Source organism: Brachionichthys hirsutus, chromosome 15 (assembly GCF_040956055.1).
Source record: "Brachionichthys hirsutus isolate HB-005 chromosome 15, CSIRO-AGI_Bhir_v1, whole genome shotgun sequence".
Lineage (NCBI taxonomy): Eukaryota > Metazoa > Chordata > Actinopteri > Lophiiformes > Brachionichthyidae > Brachionichthys > Brachionichthys hirsutus.
Genome location: NC_090911.1, coordinates 4,179,357 through 4,207,329, shown reverse-complemented (window position 1 = coordinate 4,207,329; position 27,973 = coordinate 4,179,357). Strand labels below are relative to the sequence as shown.

At 46.1% G+C, this 27,973-nt stretch overlaps 1 protein-coding gene across 3 annotated transcripts; it reads left to right on the top strand.

The window, feature by feature from the left end:
• The first annotated feature begins 39 nt into the window (after nucleotides 1–39).
• epb41l3b (erythrocyte membrane protein band 4.1-like 3b) lies at nucleotides 40–27,973 on the top strand. 3 transcript variants are annotated; one of them, XM_068748807.1, is made up of 27 exons: nucleotides 40–71; nucleotides 4,629–4,801; nucleotides 7,578–7,721; nucleotides 9,751–9,855; nucleotides 9,966–10,008; nucleotides 10,107–10,182; nucleotides 10,365–10,583; nucleotides 11,358–11,445; nucleotides 12,496–12,540; nucleotides 13,104–13,256; nucleotides 13,740–13,837; nucleotides 13,916–14,091; nucleotides 14,319–14,524; nucleotides 14,892–15,467; nucleotides 16,787–16,843; nucleotides 17,601–17,636; nucleotides 18,307–18,372; nucleotides 18,808–18,993; nucleotides 19,442–19,501; nucleotides 20,733–21,443; nucleotides 22,150–22,182; nucleotides 22,388–22,462; nucleotides 24,089–24,172; nucleotides 24,675–24,773; nucleotides 24,911–24,991; nucleotides 25,236–25,351; nucleotides 26,999–27,973. In XM_068748807.1, the coding sequence occupies exons 2-26, from the start codon at nucleotides 4,640–4,642 to the stop codon at nucleotides 25,344–25,346; spliced, it is 3,690 nt and encodes a 1,229-aa protein (XP_068604908.1). In that variant the 5' UTR covers nucleotides 40–71; nucleotides 4,629–4,639; the 3' UTR covers nucleotides 25,347–25,351; nucleotides 26,999–27,973. The 3 variants fall into 3 exon arrangements, with proteins under 3 accessions (XP_068604908.1, XP_068604909.1, XP_068604910.1); XM_068748808.1 differs by lacking the exons at nucleotides 12,496–12,540; nucleotides 14,892–15,467; nucleotides 16,787–16,843 and having other exon boundaries at nucleotides 13,104–13,304; XM_068748809.1 differs by lacking the exons at nucleotides 12,496–12,540; nucleotides 14,892–15,467; nucleotides 16,787–16,843; nucleotides 17,601–17,636 and having other exon boundaries at nucleotides 13,104–13,304.

The following is a 27,973-nucleotide window of genomic DNA, read 5'->3' as shown; positions in this document are numbered from 1 at the left end:
TAACGAAGCTCTCTCTCTCTTGTTATTACTACCTGGTAACGAAGCTCTCTCTCTCCTGTTATTACTACCTGGTAACGAACCTCTCTCTCTTTTGTTATTACTAACCTCAGCCTCAGGCTGTTTTACCAGAGATGCACGCTAACCGATTTGTACCAGTATCTGTATACTCTCGCCTCTTACCCCCGGTCGATGATGATTAACATTTAAATGCACTGATTCGTAAAGTCGAGCGTCATAACGTAAATAACGCGTCATAACCTTTGATGGTTTTTTGCGTTATAACCTCGGGCTGTCGCTGCGGGATGTTTGAGCTGGATGAGCTGCAAGCTTGGAGGAACAAATCACCGAGGCTACCTTCGGCAACCTTCGGCTACCTTCGGCTACCTTCGTCTAACTCTAACGGTCCTCGGCGAAGTAGGAAAATGGGTGACGGGGACGTTTTCCCGACGCCAATCAACGCCCTGTTTAACCGGGTCTTATCTGACGCTGATTAATGGGTACCGTTACTCGCTGGTTGGAGGACGTGACGACGGCTGTTTGATCTGCAGTGCGGTGGGCGTGGCCACGTGCAGCATGAGGCTGTCCTCTTCCAGCATCCTCTCATCCTTCAAGGCACTGAATGATGATGTTTAATGAAAATGCACCGCCACTGCGAGTCCTGTCCGCAAGGCTTTCATGGAGCTTAGAATAAGGTGGATCTGTGTTGTGGGGCGTTGAAATGTCTCTGTGACATTTGCTTTATTGTTCCTGACCCAGATCAACATCAGTCTGCAGAACCCAGTTTATGTTTATTTAAAGGTGTGTCTTTTATAGACATAAACCAAGTCAAAGGTTAATCAGGTTGTCTCTCAGGTTGTGCTGTTCTTTGACTTTATCCTTCCCTCTTGACAAGGGAACTCTATCAATAAGATAATCTTGTCAGTGGAAACAAACATAGTACCCCAGATACACAATGATACCATTTACCAGATAAGGTAAATGGAAATGATACAGAACTGTGTTACATTTACTTTTATTATGCTTTTTTTTCCCGTACTATTTACACTTTTGTGTGTTATCGGTTGTTTAGATACACGTAGTTACATATTAATAGAACTTTAGGCATGTAAATGGACATTTATCTAGTGCAAAGGAACGGATTAATCTAGTTTCCGTTATTTCTTATGGGAAATATATTACGGAACAAATTATGTTCGAGAACCGAGGTTCCGCTACTCCCTTAATAGGGATGCAGCGATTGATCGGCGGAGATTTCAACCTTGCATCCTTCTGTTGCTTGTTACGCCACATTTAGTGTACTGGTTACTCAAAAAGGACACGCTGCCCAGTGTCGGTACCGACGAAGCTGGTTAGGAAATCAGTCGGCCTATTAGACGGTAAATGATCACCGATGTCACCGAGGCGATTGCTTCACAGTTCGTTTACCAACATTTTAAAACCCCAAGAGATTAAGTGTTTTATTGGTGTCACTTGTGCCGGAGTGCAAAGCTGAATCTCATGTTTCATTTAGCAATAAGCCGCAGGTTCCGAAGCTCAAAATGAAACTTGGTGAATGTTTGAAAATGATTTTCCACCCAGAGAACATCATCATCATTACGAAACGTATTAATAATGCAGCTTGCTGCTTGAACATCGAGGCAGTCGAAGGTGCTTTGGGGGTCTGTAGCCCCTCAGCGGAGGCGTCTCATTGGTGCCAGCCACATGGTATCCGGTTACGGTCGGACTCGTCTGTGTGTGTGTGTGTGTGTGTGTGTGTGTGACAGCTGTCAGCCCTGCAGCCACGTAGAGCCGTCACATCATGCAAAGCTTCCACCCTGACGCGTCAAGAGACGGCAACCCCTTTACTCCATGTGACCCCCCCGTAAGCCCCCAGCAGGGCGATGGGTGTGGATGGGCCAGCTGTGGCATGCTACGGCTAATGGCACCGTGTGTGTGTGTGTGTGTGTGTGTGTGTGCAGAGGCCATTTTCCTACAGTGTCCATTACAATCACAAATGGACCTTAAAATGGTCGTCTGCATGCACAGGCCAGCGCGGAGCACCGAGTGTCAGTGAACAATTATGTAATGTGGATGCATGCTGGGAAAGTCTGGCCACGGCGCCTCGTCTCCTCAGCCTGCCAGAATGGGATTTTAGCGGGTTTGTTGAGCGGCAGAAAGCCGGCTTGATTAATTGCTGATCAGTTTGATTGATATTTAGAACGGAGGAATGGGCTTGCGATGTTCTCGTGACGGAACCGTCGTTCGGATGTTTGTGTCTGTGGAGGAAGACGAGTCGCGGCGGACGCTTTGTGTTTCCTCTCGCTGACAAAATAAAGGCTTTATCTGCAAGAACAACACGAGCAGCGATATTGCTGCTCTCTTCAGCAACTCCTACTGTGCTCGCGACAATCGGGGGCCCCCAGATGAGTTGTGAATGCGGCTTTCTGAATGCATAGTGTCCGTGCTGCTCCATGGCGAGCGCCACACACAGAGCTGCTCTGTGGTCCGCTGTGTGGCTCTGTGAACGGCGCTTGTCACCAGTGACAACGTGCATTCTTCTTCCGTTTCTATGGTGCTAAGATGCTCCTTTCCTCCATCTCGCCACAGTTCCTGTTCCATAGCGGGGCTACGGGTAGCAAAGGTTAGCTGTGCCGCCACCGTCTGTCAGCTGATGAATGAGCCACTCGTCATCATCACCTCACCGCAGATCAAAGGAGCACCTTTTAAGGGTTCTGTTCCTGCTTCTTTATTGGCTGGAAAAAGGGTTCTCTTAAAAGCGAGGTTTAGGTCGTGGATCTTGTTAATAACGGTTACGGTATTAGGAGGCGGAGGTTATGTAATCGCCACCGTTTGTCTGTCTGTCCGTGCCTCCTTTAGCAAGATAACTCAAAAGGAAATATTTTTCCATTTAACCTGGCGGGGCCGTGGCTCGCCTCCTGCTGTGGAGACTATTAATGGTCATTTTTTTCCAATCTCATATTGTGTGTTCCGTTTTTGTATTTGTATTTTTTAAATTGTGTTGTGAAGCACTTTGTGGCTTTTTGTCTGTGAAAGGTGCTGTAAAAATAACATGTATGGACAAAAATCTGTTAAAGATGCGCATCAACTCTGATTCACTTTTACTTTTCAGGGTTGGTGCATTAAGATACCAAGATACGCGCTGTTGGCTCACAGCGAGTTGGTCGCAGGTTCGAATCTGACTTGTGGCCTTTCTGTGAGGAGTTTGCTTGTTCTCCCTGTGTCTGCATGGGTTCTGTCCGGGTTCTCCGGCTTCCTCCCACTGCCAAAAACATGCAAGTTAGGTGAACTGGTTCGCTGGAAGGCTAAATTGCCCATAGTTGTGCCTGTGCCTGTGTGTGTGTGTGGCCCTGCAATGAACTGGCAGCTTGTCGCCCGTTGACTCGCAGGTCATGCTGGAGCCTGTCCCAGCATATCCCAGTAACGGATAAAGCGGGCAGGAACATGAGTGAAAAGAAACAGACTTTTTTGTAGATTATCAATTAGAAACATGAACTTCTCAGGATTGTCTTGTGCAACAAAAATATGTGCAACACGATGGACTGATGTCATTGATTTGCATTGTCACACGGATTTCTGCAAAGGTTGTGTTCAGCTTAAACTATTGGCTGTAATGTATCTGTCACAGTGTTGAACAAACAACCTCCGCTGTATGTCAGTCAACCTGTCCGGCTTCAGATCCAGAGAAGTCATAGATCCAACCCGGAGTAAACATGGCTCTATAAATAGAGCTCGGGGAGAAGCAGAATGAAAAGCATCCTCATTGCAGGCCCAGACTCTGCGGCAGAGCCCTGGCGTTGGCGTCCCGCATGCATTTCCTCCAAACCTGGGCTGTGGATGTGGCCAATTTTGGGGGAGGGGGGGGGGGGGCACTGCACTCTGGTCCTATCTTTCATCATTATTGGGGAAACCTGTCCATTTCCTCTCATTATCCAGGCTTAGGGACCCGTCGGTCTCTGGAACGCTGTTTCGACATAGAACACAGGGTTGCATGTAAATAATGTGCATGGGAAATTCTAGTCTCATTATTTTCAATGATCTTTTTTATTTGCTTGTTTTTTTGCTTTTGCTTTTTTAATATAATTTCTGTCCCAGAGCCGACGTGGTTTATTAGTCCATCGGCTGTTTTATTTTCACTTCTCTAATGTGATTTTCCGCTTTTCTCAGTGGGTTTCTCTCTGCAAAGTGAACTCATTCTAACTATGTTCTGGAAAACTGGTTTCCAACAATTTTATATGTAATTTGCTGTTGTTTTCCAGTCATAAATGCCAGACATCAGTAATGAGAATATTTTTTTTATTCCATGATTTATGCCATCATAAGTTTTTTTCTTTTTTTATCTAAAATGTTAGATTTTTTTTGGTCAACCTCGATCTAAGTTTGCAATGGGGAAGGTTGTGAAATAAAAGTTTAAATTTACTGATATTTAAAAAAAAAAATTCAGGTAATCGCAAAACATCCTTAATTTCAGGCTAAGATTTGAGAGTTTTCCAACAAAGTTTCACGATGAAAGATAACGTGGAATGTGGGGGCACTAGCAGTCTTGACGCTTTGCTGCATCATCCTGCTTCACATTGCGCAACGCTTACTTCATGTGTCAGCTGACTCTCCTGCTTCTCCTCCGTCTTCAGTGTAATTTACCATGACGACTGAATCAGGCGCCGACGCCGAGGCCAAGCAGCCTCAGGAGAACGCGGAGGCAGAGAAGAAGAAAGCCAACGAGAACGAACCGGCTCTGCCTCAGACCCAGCCGGAACAACTTCCAGCTGCCGCCGGACACAGCACGCCGGCCAGGAAAGAGCAGGTCAGTCCGCCCACAACCAGATCCAAACGGCTGACGGGCCAGAGCCCCCGTGTGCAGCCCACGACTGATATATTTAACCCTTTGGTTGTTTAAGGGTGAGTCCAGCTTGAACTGCAAACCAGAACGTATGAAGAATAACTCCACAGCTGGGGGGGGGTGTACAAACGTGATCTTGGTGTCAGTAATATTGTTGCTGAATTTCTCTCCGAGCTGGATTCGTGTCATAATTTAGGCTGTAAAAGCATTGCAATAATAACAATCCCTTGGTCATCTCAGCTACTCCTAAAAACAACTGTAATACATTTGAGCGATTTACTACAGCATGTGTAGAATGTACAAATATATTAGTGAGGCAGACGTGATTGTCTGACTTGATGTTGATGACTCCCCTTTCCATTCTAGTGGAGGGATTTAAGCAGGAAAGTGCTGCTTAGAGCCACGAGCAGGATGTCTCTGAACATAGTGCAGTGCTTTGACCTAACTTTAATTGAATGTTAATGAAACCTTTATTTAAACAGTTAAGTTAATGGAGAACAAATTCTCATTTGCAATAATGACCTGGGCTTAAGTTGCATGTTGTTGGTGGTGGGAGGAAGCCGGAGAACCCGGAGAGAACCCACGCAGACACGGGGAGAACACGCAAACTTCGCACAGAAAGGCTGCACGTTGGATTGTAACGATGCGGCAACCTTCGTGCTGTGAGGCAACAGCGCTAACCACTGTGCCGCCGTGCTGCCCAAGTTTTGTGCTTTAGCACTGAACCCCTGGCAGAGGGAGAGGGGGATGAAGTGGCTGTGTGTCTGCTGAAAGGTCTGCCAATCATTAGCAGTCATTAATGATATATATATATAACGTGCAGTTCTATCAACAAACAAAGGCCAAGTTTGGATTAGCGCCGGACCGTCTTGTTTCATAATGAGAATAATTGCGTGACATGTTAGGCATGTGACTGATGGTCCTATCTCAGAACTAGGGAAAAGATCATTACTGGATTTGTAATTTTCCAGAAACCAATATTATGGGCTCAGAAAGTCAAAGCTATCCCTGCCAGATGTGTAAATGCAGAATTCACGATGCTTTTCTTTCTTTTGATCTGTTAAAACTTGTAGCCGCAGTAGCGCATGCTCAGACTCAAAGCTCCACCAAACTAACCGTGTGGTTTTATCACAATGTGGAAAAATTGAAGTATGGAAAGGGGTGGTGGACGAGGAGAAATAGAGCTTGAGTTTATATGAAAATCATAATGAGATCACAGCTGGGCGAGGCGATGCAGGAACCGGGTCAGCGAAGCAAATAAAACACAGTATTGATTGATTTGCCAACATCTTCCTCAACATTTGGTCTCAGAAAATGTTCTGTTACAAGATGCTCAGTGATGTCACAATGGAAATTTGCTCACATCTGCGATTTATAAATGCATTTCTGCCTGGCCTGCAGAAGAGTAGTCAAAAACTTTGCTTTCCATTTCACATTTTTAATGTGATGTGAGAGTTATCAATAACAAAACTGTGATGTTCCCCATATAAAATTAATCAGCGCCAAAATGCTGGAGGAACTGATCAATAGCACGCCATCACTGAAGGCGCGTGCCTTTTAAGAGGATCCATACCGGGGAGCCTCGTCTACATCAAACGGCTGTCTTTGCGTCACACTGAGGAAGATGGATGATGCGCTGTCTTCGTCAGAGCCGTGTGAACGGGCAGGAAACAAGGCTGTGAAAAATCACAGCGCTGTGACGCGACACGCGTCAGTCCTCCCTGGGAGGCGCCTGCTCACGTGGGTCAGCGCGGGCCACACGGGAATGAAGTGGCCTCAGGTTGCAGCTTCACTGCTGCGATGTTAGGGATCCACCTCTCCTCTGTCAGACGCATACCTGCATGCTTTTAAATAAGTGTTTGGCATTTCTCTAAACTGAAGCCAATCCTATTTCTAATTTAAGTGAAAGGAGAAAAGACATTTTCTTGCGTGATTAATCGCAGCGTTTTAATGGTTGCACAGGGAGAGGTGGCAGACAGGAGCTCTGCTAGGAGCAATATTCTTGCTAATGTTCAAATATGTGCATCAAAATAAGACTTTCTCCATCGCCTGAACTCTCTCTCTCGCTCTCGCTCTCTCTCCCTGGTGGGTGGCGGTTAGTCTAGGAAGCATTTGATTTGGAATACAGTGGTGTTGTTCTATGAGCGGAGCACGCAGTCAAATTTTTGCGACGATTATGCTCATTTAATCCTGTGAGGCCAAAACTCACGATTTATATGCCATTAATTGTGCAGCCCTAGTACCGGTATATACCCCAAAGAACAAGAGAAGCAATGTCGACTGTGAAAAGGAGAAGGGGCACTAAGTCCACTTAAAATGGGAATAACGTAAAAAAAAATGTCTCACAAGCAGTGGCCTTATTTTTAGTCTCGGGTCTTTCATAAAGGGTTTTTTTTTTCCAGTCAATTGGAAAATTGGACTTGCTGTGTTGAGACACGATTCCAGTGCAGCTCTAGGTCCTGTCAGAGGGGGCGGTCATATTCACTGAGGGTCCTGGCCTCTATTTCCAGGCTTTGGTCATGTGATGACTCCATTAAGCAGCTGACCTTTAGGGAGGCAGTGGCGTAAAGGAAGGTTTTTACATTCCCGTCTGTGACATCTCAGCATTGCTTCACTATGTTTAAGACAGAAAGGTTCAGTGTCAGAAATACAAACACATTAGATGTAAAATACTGCAATTATATATGGGATTCAATACTCAATTACCATTTAGTGTTTTTTTTTCCTCTCTCTCTCTCAGGAGCAGGAGGACGAAGACAAGATATCCAGCAAGTCATCTACCAGTCGTCTGTCCAGGTCCCCTTCGAAAGGAGTGAAGAAGGTGAAGATCATGCAGTGTAAAGTCACCCTGCTGGACGGCTCCGACTACACACTCAATGTGGAGGTGAGGCTCGGCAACACAATATCTCAATCAGGATCTCAGAGCAACGCTTGCATCGAGCTGCTACAAGCTGCCTGCAGCTTCTTCACAAGTCACAAGTCTAACTGTTTCAATCAATCATCTCAATCACGGAAGAAGGGATGCCATCGATTTCATCGCACGTCCTTATTTGCATAGTGTCCGATTGATTTGTAGGATTTGTTTTTGCGTCCAAGCTTCTCTCCGATGTCTTGAGGGAGACAAAAAAAAAAAGAGTCCTTGTGTTGCGTCCCGTAGGGAACTAGCAGACAGAGAAGACCCCAGAATGCGAAGACGGAGACAGGGAATAAATAAATGGTCTTTAATAATGGTCAAACAAAAAAACACTCAGTCGAAAAGGAGGGACGGGCTGGAACATCCAGTAAGAAAGGGGGGGGGGAAAATCACAGCCAAAAGATAGTTCTAAATCTACAATAACAGGCTGGAAAAAATAATACAATCATCCAAAAAACTAAAGATACTCAGCCAACCGGAAAAAAACTAACAAATACAACCTGGAAATGGCAGCGAATGGAACGGCATCAAAAGGCAGGACACGATAGCAAAATGATGATTAATCTGGTGATGGAAGTGCAGATGAACAAATGATTTAAGCAGTTGGATAACCGGTGTGTCTGCTCTGCTCTGCTGATCCGTCCTCTGCCACGCCCACTGCAGAGAGAGAGAAGAATGAATGAACAGGGACGATCAACCTAAACTAACGAAAATACCAAACCCCGACACCTCACATGAAATGCCTTGTCCTTAATTCCAAGCTGTTTGCTTTGTTAATGTGAACCCCAGCAAACTACCAAGGATTGACTGGATGGTTTATTTGTCTGTTTTTGGGTTCATAAGGACCCAAAATAACCATAATAGCGTAGAATGGCCAGAGTCTTACACAGCCAGTTGAAGTGCCTGCACAACGCATCGTTATTGCACCTCCCCCACACAGCGACAGTGGAATGGAACTCTGTTTTGCTCCCCCTCACTTTTGCTGGTAACAGAGCCGATCAGGCATCTGTGTGGTACTGGGTTGGGTGGGGGCGTGGCCTTTTGACAATGCAATAAAGGAAATGTGAGTCCAAGGTGTGGCTATTCTCTGATTTGTAGTCTAATTGTAAAGTAATGGCAGAATAGTCATAACAAATGAAATGCAGTTTAACAGCACTGTAAAGTGAGGAGGTGAATAAGAATACAGCACGCGCATTCGAGGGTGATGTCACGAATCACGAGTCACAGCCCTGAAAATCCTGAAATCCCGAGTCACTGCAGCTCCTGTCGATGTCTGCGCTCTAAAATCACATGATGGAATCTCAATATTGCTCAAGGCACTGTGCATGTGCCATCGTGTGAAGGAATCGCATCAACGGATCAATGTGTTTGTTGCTGAATGGAACGTGTGAGTGTGATTCAGTGGAGTGTGATTCAGTGGAGTGTGATTCCTCTGCTGGAGGAAGCCATAAATACACGCAGGAGGTGCCGGCCCTGTGTTGTGGCACCTCAACCCTCAAAATATCTGGTGTCAGCTGGTCAGATGGGTCCGGGGAGATCAGCCTCCTAAAGTGGGGTGGGGCGGGAATATGGCGCTCCATCCACTGGCATCCAGCACTCGGTTAGTCAGCCGATTTAGTTTGAAGGATTTTTGTAGCTGATGTTCACCTTCAGCAGAAGAGAGCGTCGTTCTTTTTGTAAAATACGGTAAGACCTCGACATGCGAGCATTCTGAGAAATCAGCCAGCAACATGTTGCATTAAGTTACGAGCATAAGATTGAGGTGTCTGTGTGGTTTATTGTCTGTTGATGATTATTGATGAGGTCCACTAATATGACCACTGTTGACATTCTCTCTCTCTCTCTCTGAGGTCAGGGAGTCCAGTTATTGCTATTTCGGCTGAAATACAAAATACTAACATCCTGATTCAGTTATCTGTGTATTCTCTTTTTAAATGACACGGCATAATGGGTCCATCGCATCCTGTGTTTAACAGATTGGACTGTTTTTATTCCACAGAAACGAGCCAGGGGCCAAGAGCTCTTTGATAAAATGTGTGACCACCTTAACCTACTGGAAAGGGACTACTTTGGCATCACTTACCGAGACGTAGACAATCAGAAGGTAAAGACACGACAACGGCCCAACATTCTCAGAGTTAGTAGCACTAACTCCGAGAGCTTTGATTCGTACTCATTGGTTAATGGTTTTTATCTTTTATCTCTCTGCTGCAGAATTGGCTTGGACCTTGTAAGGAACTGAAGAAGCAGATTAGGAGTAAGTCTAATAATCTAATAAAGGACCAGAAGCAAGATATGAGAGGATCCTTTTTGCATTCATGGTTAAATGTCCCCCCCCCCCCCCTGCGCTCTCAGCTGGTCCCTGGAACTTTGCTTTCAACGTAAAGTTTTATCCTCCAGACCCTTCCCAACTGACTGAGGACATCACAAGGTTAGTGAGCGGCTAATTTGGAGTGAAGCTGTGCCACTGCACATTAGTTCTTCTTGTAAATTCACTTTTGATGTTCATTTTTATAGATCTAGTTACCTAAATTGTATTATTTTATTTTTTTAATGATGGTCCATTTTTAATTGGGTTTCTTTTTGTGGTTCGACCTTGCCTCTCTGTGTCAGGTACTACCTGTGTCTGCAGCTGAGAGATGACGTAGTGTCCGGTCGTCTGCCCTGCTCCTTCGCCACCCACACCGTTCTGGGTTCCTACACTGTGCAGTCTGAACTGGGAGACTACGACCCCGAGGAGCTGGGCAGCGACTACATCAGCGAGCTGCGCTTCGCACCCAACCAGACCAAAGAGCTTGAGGAGAAGGTCATGGAGCTCCACAAGACGTACAAGTAAGTCTCAGCATCATTTATGCAGCTCTGATACTGAGCTAAAACTGAAGCGGAGCTACAGGATGGCAGCGCTGTCAAAGGGTGAAGTTATATTTTTGTTGTGTACAGCCTTTATTTTAAAGCCATGGTGAATCTGATTTAGATTTTCAACTCTTGGCCTGAAATACTCACATGAATTCACATGAAATATGGTTGGACTGTGGCACCAACCCCCTCCCCCCCTCCCCAAAAAAGAAATAAATTATATTTTAATAAAAATAAAAACAACTCTGCTTCAAAAGATTGAGAATCACAACAATCGCATGAAACAACCAAATGTTATTACATTTTCTGAATATTTTGAGATCAAAAATGATATTTATTGAGAGCGTAGATATTTCGGGCCTGAGTCTGACATCAAGCCAACCTGTCGACCTCAGTGAATATTTGCGACCTTAGATATTCGCGGTAGTAAATCACCGAACAAAGTATTTGCGTCTTTCTGAGGCAATGCGATGCATTGTCATTTGAGACGATCCTCTCTCGCCCCGTGGATTGAGCGAAGCGGTGACGGTGAAAGGATTACGGTTCCTCTTTAGGACTGCCGGTGCTAAAAATAGATGCACTCTGTTGAAAGCATCCATAACGGCAAATATTTCTAAAAGCCTTCATGCAAAAGAGCCGTCAATTCACCTGTTTCAGATCTTCTTGGACTTGCCTTCCCACGTGTTTTCCCCCCAAGTGTCATTGCTATGTGCATGTTCTTGCTGACCTCGACTCGTCTGCTCTAACCAGGGGAATGACGCCAGCTGAAGCAGAGATTCACTTCCTGGAAAACGCCAAGAAGCTGTCCATGTATGGCGTGGACCTCCACCACGCCAAGGTAACAGATCTGCAGCCGCGCGAGTCACACGACTTGATGATGATGAATATATTTATTAGATAGAATGTTAGGGTACAAGTACAGTCACACAGTAGCATGTATTACAGTACAAATACAGTCAAACATCCTGTCTAAGAGGAGCATTTCAAAAAAGCCCTTGCGGTCTTGTTGAAAGTCCTTAGTACATAATACATACATAACTTATCTTTTATACGATTATTTATTGTTGTACAGTTTCTGTTTGGAAGTGATGAGCTAAACTTTGGCTGTAGATTTTTGAACATCTGAAATTATGAAGCGGAATGACACAGGTGTCCTCAATAACGGCGTCTCCATCGTCCATCGTTTCTATGGTTGCGTTGCTTTTGCACTTTAACACACCCAGACAGTGAAGCTACAACTGTTGGATTCGTTCTCCTCTGAATGAAGCCCGGATTGACATTTTCTTGGTCTTAGTCTTCGGTCGAATCCCAGCTAATAACTAATGGCCTCCATTTCATAATAACAAAACAAAACTGTATGCTAGAAGAAGAGCGCTGTTACTGACATCTGACAAAAACTGTGCAGTTGTGTAAGTCGATCAATGAATCGGCGTGCTAGAATGTCTGGTAGGGGTGCAAATGTGTGCATATGCAAAACACATTCCACGCACGCAGTCGAGAGGGACGCTTGCCACCGCAACACCGCTGCTTCGCAAATATCATGGCTGCCTTAATTTAACATGTCACCGCTGGCTGCTGACTGACGGACAGCATCACGCTGCCTCGGCCGGGGGGTGGGGGGGGGGGTTCTAATCCCCTGGCAGGTAGAAGCAAACATGGCATTAAGTGAGAGCTGGGCTACGGAGGTCTGCGCCTCAGAAGCACTTTGAAGGTCAGAGCGAGTCCAGATGTGAGCAGTGGAGTGGATGTTGCCTTCACAGAAGACAGAGGAACTGACAGAAGAGAAAGCGCCGTACTTAAACGGAGACGTTAGAGCTCAGGATATTTGAGGCAGTTTTGATGCACACACAAAATGCCTGTCTTCTCTCCTCTCTCATTAATTGCATAGTTGGTAGGGAGTCTCTATGAATGCTTGGCTCCAGCTGAGGGAGAGGTAAGAGGCTGAATCTCGTGTGTGTGTGAATGTGAGCGAGTGTGTGTGCGTGTGTTTTCTACTCATGCATGGTTATATAGCTGCCATTTCAGCTGTCACTTAAGTCTCCCCTGGATCAGTGCTTCCCTGTCAGAATGCCGCCATTGGTTGCGCCTCCTCAGCTCCTCCTTTGTGCAGTGAAGAGCCTCGTTTTGTGCTTCATCCATCCCTTCCCGAGACGTCACCGCTGCTTTGTTTCAGTCGCTGCGCCTTCAGTCTTCATTCAACATCACAGCCTGCAAGAAGAATATGAGCGTGCATCCTTTTCCACCTGCCTGCTTTACCCTGTTATTATAACAAACACGTTAATTCTACTTTACCGTTCTGTGCACGGGGGTGGGGGGGGGGGGGGCTGAACTCCCTCTTTATCCTGTAGGGTTGTAAATAACACAAAAAAAAGCGTCTTTCTGGTGTTCAGTGACTTCTTTCAGATTGTCAGGGAAAGTGAGAGTGAGAAGGCGTTTCATGCAACTTGGTGTTTCACCCGTGTGCCGTCTCTCGCTGTGTGTGTGTGCCGTCTCCAGGACTCCGAGGGGGTGGAGATCATGTTGGGCGTTTGTGCAAGTGGCTTGCTCATCTACAGAGACAGGTTGCGGATCAACAGGTTTGCTTGGCCCAAAATCCTCAAGATCTCCTACAAGAGGAACAACTTTTACATCAAAATCCGGCCTGGCGAGGTGAGAGGTCCAGGACTGACCCACGGGGGCCCCCCAGCAGCTGTAAAGGTGTCTGAAAAACGTGCACCCAGAGGTTGAACGCTTCAGAAGTGCTGAACTGTATGGGGTTCGATCACTAGCATCCCAATGCTTACTGGCCGGGCTTTGTTTTTGGACACCGCACAGTTGTAGAGAGGAGTATATCAATCTTGGATAGGGTTATTGAAGTACTAGAACAGATCTAATTCAATTATACAATACAATGAAGTCGTTTACATTTTACACATTTCCCCAAATGAATGTAAATGGTGACCAAAATGTTAAAAAACGATTTTAACAAAATCACACGATTTTGTTATGTTAGCATAATGACAATAAAGAATCTTGAATCTTGAATAAAAAGTGAATGTAGCGTGGTCCATGAGGAGATTACGTGTACTATTAAACGACAGACAGGTTAGAAGACCATCAGGTGGTTCTGATCAGTGTTTTATCCTGTTGCAGTTTGAGCAGTTTGAAAGCACAATTGGCTTCAAGCTTCCAAATCACCGCGCTGCCAAAAGGCTGTGGAAGGTGTGCGTGGAGCATCACACCTTCTTCAGGTAAGGAACCCGAAGCCTCGACCGACGTGGCAGGCGGCTCATTTCCGGTGTGGTTATTGTCTCTGTGACTCGTGCCAGGCTCGTGTCCCCTGAGGCGCCTCCGAAGAAGTTCCTGAGCCTCGGCTCCAAGTTCCGCTACAGTGGTCGAACGCAGGCCCAGACCCGCCGGGCCAGCTCCCAGATCATTCGACCGGCGCCGCTGTTCGAACGCTCTGCCAGCAAACGCTGCCACATGTCTCGCAGCTTGGACGGAGGTAGGACCCGGACATGGAGTTTGTAACGACCAGCCGCAAGCGCCACTGATGTTTTATCCAGTTTATATTCTATGGGATGTTCTCAAAGATTTTTTTTTTTTTTAGTTCTTGTTAAAATCTTTTAAAAAGAGACTAGATGTGTCAGAGAAGCTAAAAGCTAAAAACAACAATTGTGGTGTCACTGATTCCCGGCCGTCCCGTCCATCGTTGTCTGTCCTGTCCTCCAGCGCCCATTATGGAGAACCACGAGACCCTCATGAAGGACAGCGCAGCCGACGGCGCTGCCAAAGCCAATGCTAAGGGAGACGTCATCACCAGCGTAACGCCGGAGAAGAGAGCCGAGGAAGAGAAGGCGGAGCAGGACAACACAAAGATGGACGACGCAGAGACGCCGGAGCCTGCTGTCTCCACGCCGCTTAGACACGAGTCCAAGGTAAACCGCCGTCCAGCAGGGGCAGCGCAGGAATGAACGTCGCGGAGATTTGAACTGTTTGCTAGATAATGTGTGCTTTCTTAGAAAGTGTTGCAGCTTCCGTCCTTTTGGCTTCTTCATTGAGGACTATTGATTTTACTTCCTTTGTTAGTTAACCCCTCAGTGGCTGGTGAGATTCTCCCAGGTGCCTCCAGCTTAACCCGCTGCACTAGACCAGAGCTTCTCATCTTGTGTGCGCTTTACTAATTCGCTTTTCTTTTCTTGTCTTTCCTTTGACCCCACACAATTGTGTTTGTGCGTGCATTTACATTCACGCGGAATCATCACCCCCCCCCCCCCCCCCCCCTTCGCCCTTTCTTTGCATCAGTCCTCCCCTTCTGTGTACCCGGCAGACCTCTGCTCTGAGCTCTCTCTCCCCTCGTCTCCTGTGTCATTGAATAAATTACGGTGCAGGCGCAAGGAGAACGCGCAGAAGCGGGCCTCGTCGGTCAGTCCGACCAAGAGCAGCGCCGGACGCCGCCGTCGGCAGGCCCGCGCCGAGCGCAAAGCTGCCCTGCTGGACGAGCAGGCGCTCCTGCTCTTGGCTCGCAAGCAGAGGCTGGAAAAGAGCGAGAGCCGCAGCGGCACGCTCTTCTCCTTCTCCCTGCATCTGCCCGACCTGTCCTCCTTCCTGGACGATGACGGCTACATCACCTTCCCCGATCTGTCAGAGATGCGCTTCCTCCCTGAGTGCGCGCAGAACTTCCTGCCCATTAAGTCACCGTCACTCATCCCCTGCTTCCTCTTCATCTTCTTCTTCCTCCTCTCCACTTCCTTCTCAGTCCCCTATGCCCTCACCCTTTCCTTTCCCCTGGCGCTGTGCCTCTGCTACCTGGAGCCTAAAGCGGCGTCCCTGACCGCCTCCATAGCCCAGGGCTACCATGACAGTTCAGAGGAAGAGGAGGTGTGTGCGTGTGTGCGTGTGTGTAGGCCTGTATGTCCGAGTCCCCGCCTCTGGCTTAGAGTAGCGGTTCATTACAGCAGTTAACCCCATATCTTGTCTTGTATCTCGCTCTGCTGCTCCACCGGTTCAGAGCCAGCCTGGAGACTGTCTGTCCCAGCATCTGTCAGTCTTCCTACTTTCAGAGCCTCATCTCTGCCTGGTCACACATCTTCATCCTGTAGACTACATCCTCCTCGTCATCACCGCTACACAGAGATGAACCTGCAAAGTCACCATTTTGTGTTTCATTACGCTCACTGCACTTTAATGAGAGGGTTATACACAAACGTTAGGCACTAGCTGGAGCTTGTTGCTCACATCCGACTGATCTTTTTTGACATGTTTGCTTCCTCTGGCATGGAGTAATTTACCATAAAGCGGCATCACTCTCGTCCTGCAGTCTAAAACAGTTCCTCGCGGGTATGTTTGTGTGTGACTGAGCTGCTTATTAGAGAGAGTGAAGATCCGAACATGTTAACTATCTTCGTTTAATCCCAAATCCTTAACTAAACCTCATATTTCAGAAAGGCGTTGTGCCTAACCCATCTCAGCATCCTCATCCTCATCCTCATCCATGGCTGCAGTGTTGAAAGAGGCACGATCAACACCAGCTGAATGGAAATAGGTTCATGCTTCTATGTATCTGTTCTCCCTGTCTCTCTGCATTGCTGTCAGAGTCAAGCAAAGCAGCACCAATTAGAGTGAATCATTTCAACGCAGCCTCTGCTGTAAAGGGCTGCAAGAAGCTTCCTGCAGAGCGCTCATTTTTGCTACCCCCCATCAAGCTACATCCTTTTGAATTACTAAGGAGCGTTGTAATGCAATGGTGCAGAGACACTGTGGCGGGTGAATGCATCCAGAGCACCTCTGTTGTCAACATGCATGGAGAGGAGGGCCGGAAAGTCAGGTTGCTGTTCCACAACTTCCAATCCCATTTTTATCATCCAGTATTGCTGCGTTTGACTGATCTGTGTACAATCTGAATATTATATAGCAGGAGTTCACCCTGTCCAAATCCAGTGCAGTCCACACAAAACGTGACTGACCCGAGGATGAGTCTTCCTCTGAGTCTGTTTTGCTTGATGACTTTGCATTTGCTTCTTTTGTTTTAGTTTGCTGAGGTGTTTAGCTCACAGACACATTTCCATTGCCGTCCATTTGTGGTTATGTGAAATGCCTGTTGAAGATGAGTAAATGCATTTTCCCGGGTTTACGAGGTGAATTGTGCTTTTCTCTTTACTGCTTTGCCGCTTGGGATGCTTTTGGTCTGTCTGTGACAGCAAACTGACAGCGAACAAACGGACTTTGCCTTTGATGGAGACGTGACGGCCACAGAGGTTTGTACATGAAGGGAAGACATGGCGTAGGAGGGGTCGAGGCAGGAACATCAAAGGTGTTCAGAAACAATGCGGGGGCATGTGTTGATGTGACGCATGCCTTATGTGCTCGTGTCGTGCCCATTTACTGGTTTTCCTCTTGATCCATCGAATATAATTTTTATATGTATTAGTTCCCGTAGTATCGGTTCCCCTAGGTCAAGGTAATCTGTCCTCCAACAACTTTTTCACCGCATCATCATATTTCCACATACCGCTAAATTAAAAAGGCATTCACAAAACTGCACTGACTACATCTTTGTGATTTGAAATCCAATCGTAAACACAATCCCACTAACAGACTGAGACTAAACCTGCACTCATAAAGCAAGTCTTCAACATCCCCTTGTTATTAGTACTAGACATGAAAAAAACAAAGATCATACTGTGATGTCATAATTTACTCATTTAGCTACTTTGCTTAGTTTATCTTGGTTTAGATTAGATTAGCTTTTTGCTTTGTCGATATTTTCAAACTGTAAAAACAAAACAAAAAAAACACTGATTTTATCAGAACTTTTGGGAGAAAGGAGTCACAAATTCTCAATTTCTGATGTACACTTCTTTAATTTTTTTTTTAATTCAACCACCATCTTCGCCCTTTTCTCTTTTGCTTGTCGTTCTTTATCACTCAGATTGTCTTCTCCTCATGTCTTTGTGTCTCTTAATGAAAAAAACCTTCTTCCTGTCTCACTCTCTCCCGCTTTCCTGCTGACAGTCGGATGCAGACGAGGACTCTGAGATGCTGACTCAGGTAGACTGGGCGTGCGTCACGGCGCTGCTCAGTGCATCCCATCATCACCGCCACATGCGCTGAGCCACTCAGACATTCCCCGATAGTCACTTTGTGATGTCATGATGTCGTTCACATCCCACTGCAGCCTGATAGGCCGCTGCTTCTCAACATGCTATTCCCGCTCATCTCTCCGGTCCTATCTTCATATCGGTTTTCCTGCGTCCACACCCAAAAATCGCATTTCACAATTTTGAACGTTTTTCTCATGACTTACTTTGAGTGTTTGAGTAGTTGACTTCAAGTGATCCGCATCCACAAAGTGGAAGACAAGAGGCTAAATTTAAGACAGCGAAGCACCTTTAACTCTTTGAGTGTCATAAAGACGTTTTTTTATAACCCAAGCATTCACTGCCAACCCTGACATTGAAATCCGCCTCTTTTCAATGGCCAATAACTCCAGAACTGACAATAGTAGGAACAGACTTTATTTTCCTGATGAAAGAAGATACTTTAATCTTTATTTTGGTAGGTTCAGTGTTTGCATAATCACAGTAAAGAATATTCTGTGGGGCTTGGAAAATCGGACAAAATGCGTGAAAACTGGGGCACTAAGCATTTATCTGAGCTGAAGATGGCTGGCACTCAATGAGTTAACTACAGTTCCTCTCCCCCTCTTTTGTCTTTACAGTATAGTTTCATAAGACGAGTAAAAGGGGAAAACGTTTTTATCAAGCATAGTAATCTGATGCTAGAGGTTGGTGAGAAAACGACGCATGGCTGAAATACGCATGCGGGTGCTTTTGTATGAAATACCTTAACTGATATACGTCTAACCCCCCCAGGAGCTCTGTGAGTCTGTGTCCTCACAATGTCTTTTTTTTATACCTAATTTCTTGTTGTGAGCATCACAGTTAGCTTTTGTTGAATGAAAGCCTCACAAATTAATCTGAATTAATTCAGTGCGTGCGCGAACGGTTGCTTGTAGCCTGCACATCCTGCACAAGCTCCTGAACTACGACTGTCAGGAATGAAGCATTTCATGCATTTCGGTCTTGACCTTTGTCTCGTGCATTCCTCGGTGAGTCGTTGGACATGCAAGCCACCGTTACGCGTGACAGCATGGCCGTTTGTTCCCTCTACATTGCTCTCGGCCTCATCTCCTTGTGTCCTGGTTGGCCGGCTACTTTAGGACACTTCCCCTCCAGCGGAGATGGTCAAGCACCAGGCCAACATCAGCGAAATGAAGCGCTCTTTCTTGAAGACAGACAGCGGCATTCCGGGCCTGACGGAATGGGAGAAGAGGCTCTCCTCGTCCCCGGGACACTCCCCGAGAGCAGATGAAGCACCGATGATAGAGCCGCTGGAGCTGCAGGATGTAAGCTGCAGTCCACCGCTGACTGAATGATGTCATGTGTGTGAATCATGACGTCACCGAGGAGATGTTTGCTTTTCAAGACATCAGTCAAAAGCGTGTTTTGCTTTATGGTGCTTTGTTTTTCAGTAATGAGGCTAGAGGTTGTTTTTTTTGTTGTGTTCCACATGAATGTAGGATCACAGATTTGAAATACGGTTGTGCTCTGACGTCCAGCGTGTGAGTCCGAGCAGTTTCTATCCGTGTTTCTTTTATTTCTGTTGAATGACGCACTGGACAAATAAGCAGCCTTAATTAACTGCCAGAGGAGCAATCACTGAACTCAAACGTGTCTGACTCACTAAAATGAAAAGAAGCTGATTGAATTAAGGACGATTGATTGAAACGATTACACTGGGATGACCTTTCCTGCCGACTCGTGTCTGTGTAACGGCTTTTGTCTTTTCTTTAGACTGAAGACCAGCAGCCTGCAGTGGGAGAGACAAAAGAGCTTGAAGAGAAAACCACTGAGGTAAACCTCTTCCACTTCAGTTTCACATTGATGCATGTAGGCGTGTATTTTTGTGGGATTGTGGTTGTGCCCTTTGCTTTTACTGAGCTCCAGATATATTTGGACAATTGCAGAATGTTTGTTGCATGGATTCTTGCTACTGCACGTTTATTTCGTCTACTTCGTGTCCTTTATCTGCTTTTTATCTAATCATTGTACAATTTGAATTGAAGCTTCTCTATCTGTTATAATCAACTAAAAATGAACCTTTCTTACTGTATCTTAAAGGGGAAGTTAATTTGATGCATAGAGTAGTGGAAAAAGTACAAAGCATGATAAGGAAATTAAATCAATTAGAGTCGAGACTGATGGAAATTCAAGCCCTTTGCTTCATTCTTAGTTAGTGCAATACGTAGATTCAAAAAATGCTTCCAAAGGGTAATGTTTTGTCCAAGCATTGTGTGTCCTTTCTAAACAGTGCTTTAAGTGGCTCAAAAAAGATGCAGGTGCCAATCTAACAAAATATAATGGTGATTTGCACATGCACGCATCGCTCAGTCCGTTAAACTCTTGCCTCTTGATGCAGAGATCGCTGGATCGTATCGCTGGCCCACATTAATCTTTTCCCGTTAGGTTGCAACAACAATGTCTGTTGAACTTCACCTCTCCAGCAGTTAGCAGAACACATACAACCAAAGATCTTTAATATTTTGTATGTGAGTTCCAGGGCAGCTGGATGGAGTTGGACAGAGCCTGCGCGGGGTTAATGAGCACAAGCGCTCCCCGTGCAGCATGATCCCCAAGACCCAAAAGGAAAGGGACTGACTCGGCTCAAATCCTCACTCGTGATCTAATTGAGCAGGATTTTTATGTATATAGAATTTAAATACTACAAATGAGAGCACATTTATATTCCCTTTGCTTTTATATTCACCTGTTTGAGCTGCGGTCCTCCACAGTGGGCGGATTGAACGACGCATGCGCGCTTATCTCGTAAAGCACAGGGCAGTATGGGTAATGGCATCTCGGCAACATGTAACGTAGCGTGCGCTTGGTGCTGTGAAGGCTGATGTGCGGCTATGATAAGCAGCGTTGCAGCTTGTGAAGGGTTAAAACAGAGCGTACCGGCCCACTTAAAGCACTGTTCCGAAATAAATAGTCTCTGTAGCTTATTCTGAGTGTCTTGGCTGTGTCATGCCCTCTGCCGGTCAACCTGAATGATCCATGTCCAATAAGCCAAGTGTCTTCCCAGGCGGCAGGGTTTCTGGTGAAATGCGTGGTGGATAGCACTGGAGCAGATTCGGCCACCTCCTTGGGGCCACATGGGATTAGTCTATCGAGCACCAAGGACGACGACGTCTTCACGGATGGGACCCCCAGGGAGGTTGACGAGAAAACGCCCGACTCTCAGGAGGAAGTGTCAGAGAGGTCGATCGGGAAGGTCACCCCCGGAGCCGTCAGACAGGAAGTGTCCCAGGCTATCAGTGACAAAAAAGGAATGCTCATCATCTTGAAGGAGGCAGAGGGTAAAGTAGAAAGCAAGCCGGCGATTGCTGCGGATGAAGCGGAGGAATCTGTAATCAGTGGGGAGGCTGAAGCTGAGGCAAGATCACCCTCGAAAGAAAGTGTAGCTGCTAAAGAAGACACTTCTGTTGTTACAGAAGCCACGGCCACAGCAGTGAAGAGTCCAGAGATGGAGATAAAGACGAATGGCGTGGCTCAAATTAAACACGCTGACTCGCCTAAAAGGGCCATGGCATCGTGGATTTCTGGGGAGGTGAAAACCGAGGTTTCCGAGATCATCACAATGTCAACAGAGGAAGAGGAAGAGGAGGAGGAGGAGATGAAGCCATCTGACGCTCTGCAGCCTAAAGCAGAAATCTTCCCCTCTGAAGAGGAGCAGGCAAAGTTCAGCCAGGCTGGCCTCACAGTTTCACAAGCTTCACCTGCATCCTTAGCGGTGGTACTGTATGAACACTAAAAACAACGACTTAGTTTGGGCTGCGCCCCCTCCATGCCTCCACCACCACCCGCAGCCTCTACCCCATTGCCTTCCTCACAGCCAATCCAGTCTAACAGCAGTGTAACCGAGTGCAGTGCATGGCTAACAGTCCCTTAATGTCCACGCCGTTTACTTGCTGCTTCCTTTTTTTGTTGATGGCTCCAACACACTTGCCTTAGCAGCTGACTCCCACGGCTGATAAGGGAAGAAAGGAATGGTTTTGCGCAGCTGCACCATTCCTTTATTTCAGTGCTGCTGTCAGTTCCCTGAAAGCTGTGACTTCACAGTGTTGGTTCGGTGCCACCGCTGCAGCTTTCTGCACCTCATCCTCCAAAATCCCCCCCCCCCTTCTGCCCCCGTAACAAGTCCGGAAAAACTGTTGTATGGCTCTACCTAAAGAGACTTCACTGTTCTGAAGAAAAGCAGATTAGTAGAAATGTGCTGCTGCTGGAATCGGCCATTCTAAAACGGTTTTCATCAACTTGGCTTTGGGTTCAGTCATTTTAATGTGCAACACAATGGTATTCCATACAATCCAAATTATCTTTTCTTTTAGACATTTTTCCACCCTCTCTGCCTTTTCTCTTGATCTGTTTTTCACCGTGACCTTTGACAGTCCTCTGTTTTCTCTTTTCCTTTCCCTCCATCCATCCTTCTGTCTTATCAGTCTTCGCTGGGATTGGTTTCCTCCTATGAAAAGGTGACCACTCCTCTCTGGTCCTTGCAGATTAAGCAATAGATACAAATCTCACTGCTGTTAAATGTGTTCCTTTATTTGGTTGTGCTATGTTTAAAGCTGTAACCAACATAACTCTGATGATCAGGTGTGACGCTGCCCTCTGTTCACCGGGTTTTCTGTTTGCTACAGTGAAGCTAGAACACCCTCTAATGATACCATTTCACAGACAGCAAAACCAGAGGAGAAAGCAGTGGTTGCCACGGAAATCAAGTCAACACCAGCCGAGTTGACAGGACCAACGGTGAATATCCAGATCACAGAGACTTTAGAGCCCAAGAATGACGCACCACCGCTAAGATCATAGTCCAAACTGTGTTTGTGCAGCCTACAGAAGGAGAGATGGGTTATACAGATGGTAGCGCTACAAAAGGTTATTGGTGGCAAGCGTTTATGAGATCCGCTGGAAAAATCTGGTATTCCAGGCATTGCAACATCTTCAAAGCCACTTCAAACATCCAGTAGCAACAAATCTGGGGTTAGACAATAGTCTCTCTTCCAGTAGTGCTTTGTCAGAGTTGGCAGTGCTGGCCTCAGCAACAGAAAAGGAAGGTAAACAAGTAGGAGACTAGGAAGGGGAGGATGCAGATGTTGAGGGTGAGGATTTGATGTCGAGAGGCAACAGCAGTCAGAGAAGGAACACAGTCAGCCAGAAGCAGCTGAGCTCGGTTTCAAGGCTTTAGTTGTCAGCTTTTAAAAAGACAAAGAGAGTCCAGTTCTCCAACATGGCGCAGTATTTCAAGGACCGTGAGTCTCCCACAAAGTTAGAAGGTGGCATTAAAGAGGCGGTTGAAGAGACAGCTGAATGTCCATCATCAGGAATGTTGAAAACATTGCCCTTAGAAAAAGAGAAGTACCTACAGACGGACAGCTCAGCGGATGAATCAGAGCTGGGGAATCGAGAACTGAAACTAGCAGGAGAGAATGTTAACGGAAAGACCTCAGCAGAAAAAGAACCCAGTGTGGAACCCAGGGAGGAAGGCGTTGTCCAGTCTGACGTAATGGCACAAGACCAGTTTCCCAGCCTACAGGAAGCCACCCAATTTAAACCTCTTACTCCAGAAGGTCCAGCTCCCTCAGAGGTAACCCTGCAGCAGCTCCTGTTGCCGCAGTCCAGTTTGTTGCCAAACAGATCAGGCAATTCAATTCATTTTTATTTCTGTAGCGCCACATCATAACAGAAAGTTATCTCAAGGCAGTTTACAGGTGTAGCAGGGAAAGACAGAACCAAACTTGACCCACAAGACGGAGGCAAGGAAAAACCTCCCTTTAACAGGCAGAACCCTTGAACAGAACCTAATGCTCATTCATAGTGGGCGGCCATCTTTCTGGACCAGCTGGGTTGAGAGACAGTGGTAGAAAGACAGAGACAAGGATAGGTAGGAGGAGAGTCAAAAACAAAGAGAGGGAGAGAGACAAGGAGCAGATAAAAATATAATGTATTTACACTCCATCCAGTGATTTTCAACATGTAGGCTGCTGATAACCAGATAGAGAGGGAGGAGCTCAGTATGTCATAGGAGGTTATCACACCAGTGTTGGCCTTTGACAGCATATTGATTATTGTATTGATAAACTATAAGCGTTGCTAAAAAGGAAAGTCTTTAGTCTACTTTTGAACATAGGGATGTTGTCTGTCTTACGAACCGAATCAGGGAGCTGATTCCACAATAAAGGAGTGGGGGGGGGGGGACTCTGATCGATCTGCATAGTCCTCAAGATATTTTGAAATGACTTTCATAAGGATGCAACATTGATAAATGGTTAACACCTACAGGAATTGCTCCAACGCGGTACAGCTACTCTAACCGCAGTGTGGATGGTGTGTCTTTGTCCTCCTTCAAGCCCATTTATCCTTTTTCCTCATTAGAGTTTTGATGCTGACGAGGCGCCTGCCAAAGAGACGCCGGTGATCCACACGGAGACAAAAACTACCACCTACGAATCTGCAGAGGTACACATCAAATACAACTTAATTGTCATGAGAAAACTAGTAGTTTTAACGAAACGCTGAAATGTACAGCAAATACAGATCAATATTTATCAAACGAAACAGTCAGGTGAAATAATTAAAGGAGACGCATTATGAAAAACTTACTTTTTACATGTTTCTACACTAATTTGGCCGGTTTGGGTCCTTATCAAACCAAAAACAGGTAAATAAAGCATCCAGTCAGTCCTACGTAGTTTGTGTAGTTATTTAATCAAGTACAGAAAAGCTTCTGGAAGAAATCTAACTTACTGTGATGTCACAGTACGAGAACGTGCACATGCATGAACTTATTTCAGTTTCGTTTTCAGAGGCGTTTCTGACAGCGCTGTTTGAGGCAGAAAAGAAAGAAGCTGCTGCTATATAATATTTTATAGCTCCCTGATAAACTCATCAGAGAGGGTAGTTTAATTTTATCTTGAGTGCAAATACATGAACATGTGAGGTAATTTTTGCTCATCAACAGGTTGACACTAACGGGGACTTGGATCCTGGAGTGTTGCTGAGTGCTCAGACCATCACCTCTGAAACCAGCAGCACCACAACAACAACACACATTACAAAGGTGATGTGTGTACGTAGCACGTCCAGCACTAGCACGTAGATATGAATGTAGTTTCACAGATGATGCGTGAACCTTTCGGATGTTTGCGGCTGTGTTTTGTGCATTGGTTCTGATTGGTTCTGTTTTCCGATGGTCAGATGGTGAAAGGAGGAGTATCAGAGACAAGAATCGAGAAGAGGATCGTCATCACGGGAGACGCAGACATCGATCATGATGAGGTCTCTCGCAGTGTTTCTGCTGACAGATGGTTCTTTTTGAACAAAACCGATGGAAGCGCATGAAATGCTCGTGACCTTACTCGTGACCTAAGTGATGTGATTTTAACACGTACTGATATTATGACATATGTTACGAAAAGTGGCTTCCCTTGGCATATTGACTCACAATCCAACGTCCCTCCCTGCTTTCCCCATTTTCTGTCTCCCCCTGGTGCTCCCCCTGGTACTGCACCCCTGTGTGTAGGCTCTTGCTCAGGCCATAAAGGAGGCTAAAGAGCAGCATCCAGACATGTCAGTGACCAAAGTAGTGGTACATAAAGAGACAGAGATCACGCCAGAGGACGGGGAGGACTGACCCAGGTAAGACAATGAGGTCCCGGTCCTGGTCCTGGCTCCGTCTGTTAAGTCTGGCCTGCTCTGGTTTTCATGTGGTCAGACTGGGCTCTGTTCTTGGGCATGCTGCTTTTCCAGCTGGAAGCTACAGACAAGCCTTGCTTCTGTAGCACTTAGAGCTAATGCATTACAATGTCGTCATTCCAGCTCCCCGTGCACGGAAGAAATCAGCTGCTGCCTGCGTGCACACAAGCCGGATATTATAGTCTCAGCTCCTAATGACAGTGATGCTCCTAGCAATCTCATGCGAGCTCTTGCAATATGAGCACAACACCGCCCCCCACTGGAAAGGAACGCACTTCCTTTCAACTGCGGAGAGCAGCTGGGTGACGGGAACACGGGATTGTGGCGGAAAACAACTGGCGATGATGTCACTCTTTACATTGATATTAAACAGCTGCGTTAAACATCATTATTGGCTCAGGAAAACATTTGATGAATCGAATGGAACAAGCAAAATGCTCATCTCACAGTCATGAACAAAATGGAGCATTATTCCTGACTTTTTATTTAGCTGTTCCAGCTCAAGCCCCAGCCCCATACTTTAGTGCATACTGTTACTTTCGCTCGTCCTTAAACGCAAACTACAGCAGTGGTGCTCGTGCAGCATTTCTACACACTGTCACCAGTGCAGATATTTGTGTGTTTCAGCGTGAGAATTACTCCCCGTGTGGAGCTGCGTGATTGACCCGTCTCATTCCACAGCGCCGCGCCGTTGCGGTGATCACAACCCACTCAACTTTTCTCTCGCAATATTTTGCATCTGGATCCTGGAACTCTGCAAGTCTTCTCCCAGTCACCTTTGTGGCCCGAGGATTCTTACTTCACTGGGGGTGTAACTGTCACGATCCGTTGGAATGAGCCAACGTGCATGCGCGTGCTCGTGTGACTCGCCAGATGGGAATGCTTGGCTTTGTTCCTGCTCCTTGTTCCTGTTCCTTCCTTGCCGCAGGAACACTAAGTATTTTTTTCTCTCGTCCTCGGGATGCTTGTCTCTTTCCATTGTAGATACACACAGATGGTTTCATTCTGTTAACAGTCATCAGTTTGTCACATTGAGCACAAAATGAGGTGCAAACCAGTCAAGAGTCAAACTCCTTCAAGATAAAAACAAGTCACCTCCAGCACGCCGAAGCTATTCTGCCTCCATCATGTATACAGAGGAACAGCCTCCCTTTTTAAACATCAGGACCCTGTATTGAACGACCAGGCTAGAAATACTCTGCAGCAAATGTAATCCTTCGTCTCAACCCTCTAGTGAATACAGTATATTCGACCCAATTCACTACTGACATGTATGCATGAACCTTTTTTACTCTCCAAGTGAAGAAACAAATCAAGCATCAACATTTTAACCTGCCATGCTCAGAAACCAAGTGCAGAAACGAATGATAAACTACAAACAGACATGCTTTTAATTCGATCGCCAGAAATCAAGGCTGTGTGTATCTACGTTGTGCATGTGAATTTTTCATTCATGGTGGAGGTGAAACCGCTCCGACCGTTCATCTGGCTTGTTTTTATTCTTCGGCAGGGTGCAAGCGTGGCTCTGAGGCTTCGGATGAGGTTCAGCATGCAAGGCGGGGCTAATTGAGCTTTCCTTTGTTGTTGCAGGAGGAACACTGAGGGCTGTTTTCGGTTCAATCTCCCAAAGTCCAACATCCCGAACTCCAAATGTCACTCAAAGGTTCCCGGAAGACTCGAGATGCTCCTAATCCGAAAACGCTGCAGCTTGCCTCGAGTCCCAACCGTCACCTGCCAAGCAAAACAAAAAAATGCATTTTGCATGAGAAGGATGCAACGATCCATGATCCAACCAACGGCGAGAGTATCCTGAAAACAGTCTTTTAAAGATTTTATAACTGATTCTCTATCCCAGCTGCGCGCCAAATCCCTGTGTGCAGCAAGCAAACCTGTCGCTTCACTGCCTTATGACTTTGATGCAATTTTATCATTACTGAGAATAATTGTTGTAGCAATGTTTTATTTATGAAATAAAGCCATCACTCCAGAAACGTAAAAACGCTGTAGGCTATATATATGTGTGTTAGACAGCATACTTTATCCTTGCTGTAGAAGTGCCAACCTCATTTGCTAAGCAAGCATTGCTGCACCCTCTGCAGCAGCGCCATGATTTCAGGTCTGCCACGTCAGCGCTTTCCAAGGAGGATCATAAATGATCTGTCGCTGATTTTTTTGTCGTGTCTGTTTTAATTGCGTTTTTGTGATCATTTCAGTATTTTATTGTTCGCCGTTGATTGATTCCACCATCTCAACACCTGAGAGGAGGGTCTGTTTAGGCAGCATGCCAAGGAATCAACAATTCTGGGCAAGAAGTAGATTTTTATGTGCCTGTGCAGGATCTGAGTGTTTCCCGGGGTGAACGATCACAAGTCCTATGTTTGTGTGAATGTAAGGAAATTTGCCCAGACTCGGCTCTGTCCAGATTAGATGCAAAGACGAGAGATCGGCGCTGGCGTCAACATGTCAGCCGCACCGCCTACCTTATCTGTCAGTCGGCATGTGAAGATCCTAAGCTGTCTGCAGCTGTGTGCTCCGAGGAAGGATGAAATAAAAGTGGCAAATGCA